General features: G+C 44.0%; 1 protein-coding gene and 1 long non-coding RNA gene across 4 annotated transcripts in view; one reads left to right on the top strand and one right to left on the bottom strand.

Moving 5' to 3' along the window:
* The first annotated feature begins 151 nt into the window (after positions 1–151).
* Positions 152–5,430, top strand: part of LOC121470337 (uncharacterized) — a 31,524-nt gene continuing 26,245 nt past the window's right edge. The window contains exons 1-2 of one of the 2 annotated variants that reach the window (XR_012057208.1): positions 152–920; positions 1,582–1,732. This is a non-coding gene — a long non-coding RNA (uncharacterized lncRNA). Of the gene's footprint in view, positions 921–1,581; positions 1,733–5,430 lie in introns of those variants that run through there. The other variant, XR_005981163.2, reaches the window with a different exon arrangement.
* Positions 1,837–5,430, bottom strand: part of RAB3B (RAB3B, member RAS oncogene family) — a 49,803-nt gene continuing 46,209 nt past the window's right edge. For both annotated transcript variants that reach the window (XM_030279296.4, XM_012575300.5), the window contains one exon: positions 1,837–3,700. In XM_030279296.4, coding sequence (XP_030135156.1) covers positions 3,513–3,700 — 188 coding nt within the window. In that variant the 3' untranslated portion in view covers positions 1,837–3,512. The remainder of the gene's footprint in view (positions 3,701–5,430) is intronic.

Here is a 5,430-nt window from a genome sequence, read left to right as displayed (position 1 = left end):
CTGCGCGCCGCTCCTATTGGGGGAGACGAGGCTGCCGGCGTGAGCGGGTGGGGGAAACCATCGATGGGGGAGTGCAGAGGGGGATGTCGCCCCTTTCAAGAATCGGGCGGAGAGGGCAGCGAAATCAGAGGGGTGAGGAGAAGGCGGAAGTGAGGATCCAGATTGCGGGGACTGCTCCATGCGCCGTCACGTTTCCATGAGTATGCCCGCCCGCCGCTGAGCTGTGCTCCCCTGCTCTCGCCTTAGAACAGTCCAACAACCAGCTGGCGGAAGCCCGCCTCCTGCCCACAACTCCTTCACCCATTGGTCGGACTGGCTGTCGCTCAAGCCTGCAAGGACCAATCAGCTCTGGGGGCCAGCCGGCGGCAGCATGGCGGGTTCTGAGGGCGGCCGGTCCCGGCCGGCGGAACGCGGCGTGTCCCGAGCAGCGCGGAGGCCGCAGCCCCGGCTGCTGAGCACAAACCGCCCTTTGTGTGCTGTGCGTGCCTCTTCGGCAGCCTCTGCACTTCCCAGTTCCTGGATATGCTGTTCCCCGTCACACTGCAGCGCCCATGGAGCGGCAGCGGGAGCGCTGTCTCTCGGCCCGCAGCCCCCGCTGCTGAAAGCCAAGGCGCGGGGGCAGAGGCCGAGCCTCAGGTAACTCAGCCCGGCTGCCCACTGGGCTTTAGTTCCCCACCAGATGGGAGCCGAGGCCCGTCTCCACCCCAGGGTTTCCCTGAGCACAGCACGCTCGCTGCTGTTTTGTACAAACCGCTCGTGAGGAGCCGTCGCCTCTTTCTTTTCACACCCTACTGCCCCTTTTTCACCCTGTAACCAGGCTACTTTATTAACACAGCTATCCTGGGCCGCTGCCACGCTAACACAAGGCTCTCTGCAAGCCCACATCACAAATCTCGCGTTTACCTTCAGTAAATAAGCAGGTAAGCTTATTTCCCGTGCCCTGACAAATGAGTGTCTCACATTCTGCCATTCCCCTTACAAGTTAATACAAGTAACAATTACTCCTGACTCACTGCTGGTACTGAAACCGGCTGCAGGCCATTTAAGGCAAAAGGCTTTCCCTGTATTTATTCACAGAAAATAGAAGATTAGGCAATTCACAAAATATATATTAATTCAGAGATGTATCAGTTTCCTGTGATTCATTATTTGAAATAAATTCTTCAGGATTTCTGGAAAAACTATTAAGCTTCTCCATGTATGCAATATCATCAGGCAAGGTAGAATTCCCAACTCTTTCTTCAGACTGCCCTATAGATACTTGCTGGTTTGGCCTGTGACAAAACAATTCTGCCCATCCTAGCTCAAAGGGCTTGGAATGCACTTGTATTCTTTAAAGATGCTAATCTGACTTGGCCAGAACACAACAAAATTATATATTGGGTAGGAAAGGGAAATGTCTTTTTTGCTACAGGAAAAAGAGTAAGTGAAAGAAAATAATTGAAATTCCACTTCTGCTGAATCCATTTTGTTTTATCAGGGAGCTGCTGAGCTAATAAATCATTATTTGCACTGAGGTACTAAGTTATATCTGCACAGCTCAAAATCTGATGTGGATTTTTCTTTTTATTTTATTGCTAGTTATACAAGTTGCCCGAAAACCTGCTTCTTTCTACAATTAAAATACAACACTATGCATTTATTGGCCAATAATCCTTCTCCTCATTGTACTACACCTATATAGTGATTCCAGATTGCTGGGTTCAAAGACCATCGCCCTGTCAAAGATCAATGTACTTTGATGGATTTTTTAAGCATTAAAAGGATTACTCCACACACGTGTAGGACTCCTAAAACAAGAAATGCAGCTGACACAAACTCTCTGGCCACACCCAGTGAGTACATTTCTCTTTATTTTGCAGTTTCAGGCATTTAGATACAACAGCCACAGTCCCAGCACTGCACAAATCACACTCTCAGGACAAGATCACACACACCCAGAATGTGCCACAGTAGAGATTCCCAAAAGCAACAGACAGAGGCATCAAGCCTTTAGCACAATGAGCTCAAACCACTCCAAAAAAGTTGCATTTTTGTCTAGAATTTTGTGCTTTTCTTCTTAGAGCTATTATACTTTGAGACACAACAGAAGGAAATTACAAAAGCACTCACTGGTGTCATGATCCAGCACATTACAGGGCAGTGGGCAGGCACTCGACTCCTGTTCCTGATATCAGGAAGTCCTCTCAGTCAGAGGAGATCACAGATCAAAGGTAAAAGCTTTTTAGAATTTTCCCCTTAAGACAACCAACTTCTCTCCATATCCACTTAGTTTAAAAATTTTGCCTCCCTTCAAAGCATGATGCCACAAGAAGTTGACAGAATAACAGGATGTCTTTGCTACATTTCATTTGCAGTTGTGTTTTATTAGTCACTCGTACTTTCCTTAAATCATACTTTGTGGTTGAATCTGAACCCAGAAAATCTAGCCCCCCACCCATCTAGAACAAGATTAAAAAAATAAATCAACAACAAAATGCAGAAAGAGAATCTAATAATATTGGCACAAATACCTGCCAACACTCACATTTTGGCTTCTGATATTTTTATCTCTCTGAGACAGTGCTGTTCCATATCTTACATGTTTTTGCCTCCAACTAAGCATTCAGCAGCCAACTCCCCTTTTCCTTCATCCTGCAAGATGAGAGAAGATCCAGACTTGGAGAGGTAAAACTACAGGATACAGGGGAAAGGCTGCAGGACAGTCAGACTCTGGGGAGAGGGGATTACCCCCAGCACTCTGCAAGCTGTGCTGGAGAAGTTTGGAGGCAAGGGCAGCTCCTGGAAGGGCTCTTACACCTTCACTCAGCACCAGCCAAAGCACAGGGAAGGAAGGACAGGGATGGCTGCAAGGCCTCCTCCTCCTCCCCCCAGCCTAGCAGCTTTGATTCCTCCCTGTGTTCGTCATCTGTTTAGAGACCTGACACAAAACCCAATCCCCTTCCTCTTCACACTCTGGAGGACCTCACACTGTCAGACAGAAATGCTCTACTTTCTGCTCCATCCTACAGAAAAACAGGTCCATGTCCAGAGGATAGCAACAATTCTCAAAATATCTGGGAATTGATTTTTTGTTTGGTTGGTTTATGTTTTAAAAAAAAGCTTATTCTTGTTTTATAAGAGATTTCCCCCTTTCTTCTCTTAGACCAGATCCCCTCTAATTGGTTTTTGTGCTTCCTGCTGTTCTTGACAAAAACACTCTTTCTGCAATAGAGGAATTTATAATTTAAAAATGCAACATTCTCTGTAGAAATAACATTTGCATCACTACACAATTATTATTCTTCAGTGTAACTCACATTCACACAAGGTGCACTTACAATATTTTTTTTCAGATTATTAAATTATTGGATGAGGAAATATATAATATTGACACTCCAGCACATTAAACAAACATACCAGTTTCCTACAACAGACATTTCTGCCTTTGGACTAGATGATAATGCACCGCCACAAATGAAAAGATAAAATTTAATCAGGGGGACAAGGACATTTCTCAATGTGAAAGGTCACTAGCACGAGCAGTTCTGCTGTGAAGGGGGGGGGTTGTCTGTGAGCCTCATGCTCCTTCCAGAAGTGCCCCTGGAATTGTCTGATTCTATGCTCTCTGACATCTTCTCACAGATGATATCCACGAGACGCTCAAACACCTGCCTCACATTGATGTTTTCTTTGGCACTGGCTTCGAAATAGTCAAAACCTGGAAAAAAAGGGAACAAAAATTATCAATACAGATAATCATGATGGTTTTTAAAATACCATCTTTTTCAGTTTATTTTGCACTAAGCTCCATTCTGCCATGCTTCATTCTGGGGATATTGTGCATTGCATCAGTTTCCTTTGATTCTGCCACAAACAAAGAGAAAATTTGTCTTAACTGATTAGTGTGCCACTGCTGGCAGGCTGAGTCACCACGATGTGGGGGATAAGTGGGTGTCCACCCCTTTTGGACCCTTTTTAAGATTCATGGGACAAGGAGTGAAGTGATGAAGATGTCTGCCCTGTTAGCAAACAGGGAGAGCTGCCCGGCATCAGATGAGGGTTCTGTCTGCCCCACTTGCTGTTTTGATGATGAATAAAAATGTATATAAAAAGCATAGGAAATCAGAGAACTGCACTTAGATATCTGTTATTCCAACATCAGCATAGGTTCTGCTAAACCAATCTGTTTTGGTTCATTTCACATTCAGGCTAACAACAATTTCGTAATCTGATTAGGGAATTATTTCAATGATGTTAATGTCACTATGCAAATTTAGATAAATATGCTGAGGGATAACCTTTATGTGAATCATTATGATGAACATTAGCACTTTAAGCAGTCAATAGCCAATTAGATTCCTCCCACGTAACTCACAAAATAATTTCATATAATGCTGTACACATTTGCATAGCTACTATAAGGAAAAACTGATCTGATCAAATCAGATCTATTTTTCAGCTCTTTTAAAAAGAGTGTTTTGGAAGTTGGGAGGTTACAGAAGAGCAGAGCTGGGACAGCACTTCCCAAAGGCTGTTGGGCTGCTCTGCACTGGAGTGGTTTCTCCAGGGCGAGCTGGACAAGCACCAGGTTGGGGCAGCACTGTGGATTCTTCTGCAAAACAGTTTCCTCTTGATGGAATCAGTTGCTATGGTAACCCTGTGAGTGTGTGTGTGTGTGTGTGTGTGTGTGTGTGTGTGTGTGTGTGTGTGTGGTTTGAAGTGCCCCACATGTAAAGGATTCAGATTCTAGAGGCTGAGTTTGTATTGAAACAAGGAGATGAATTTTGGGAGGAAAAAAAAAAACCACTAGAAGTCCAGATTGGGTTGGGAGTTCAAATAAAACTCTCCATTTGCTGCTACATTGGTCTGGACAAAATTTCAATTACTATCAGTGTAATTATTCCTGTGAGATGGGTGGACACACAGGCATCCACAACTTTCTGAGAGTCTGCAAGCCAGGAACTAAGTTTATTCATATTCATATTTTCAAAAGCAGATTTAATTTTGATAGGTAAAAAAGAGCCCATAACTGACTTTGCAAACTAACCATATCTTTGTTTGCTTTGCCAATCCTACATGTGAAGATTTACTCTTACAATAATAACAATGGTCTAATTTGATATTTGCTTGTTATTTGTTTAGGAAGGCAGTGCCTCAAGGCTCCAGCCACGAATGGGACCCCTTTCTGTGTGCCACACTTTAAACTGCACCAATGTATGCAGTGTGTCCTAGAACTCCAGTGCCCCCAGTTTAACAGTTTATTATACACCCTCCAGTTACTGTTTAACAATTGAAGACAACACAGGATTTTATAAATTGAGGATGATGGTGATTCTTTTGGGTCTGGCAAAAATCCCTGCTCTTACAAGTTCAACATTTATGCCCACTGTAAGGGTCTCCACTGTTACATGAAGGAAGTTTTAGCAGGATTTACTTGTTACTTTGAAT

Source organism: Taeniopygia guttata, chromosome 8 (genome assembly GCF_048771995.1).
Source record: "Taeniopygia guttata chromosome 8, bTaeGut7.mat, whole genome shotgun sequence".
NCBI lineage: Eukaryota > Metazoa > Chordata > Aves > Passeriformes > Estrildidae > Taeniopygia > Taeniopygia guttata.
The sequence above is the reverse complement of the archived record's forward strand: the minus strand, read 5'-3'. Positions and strand labels throughout refer to the sequence as shown.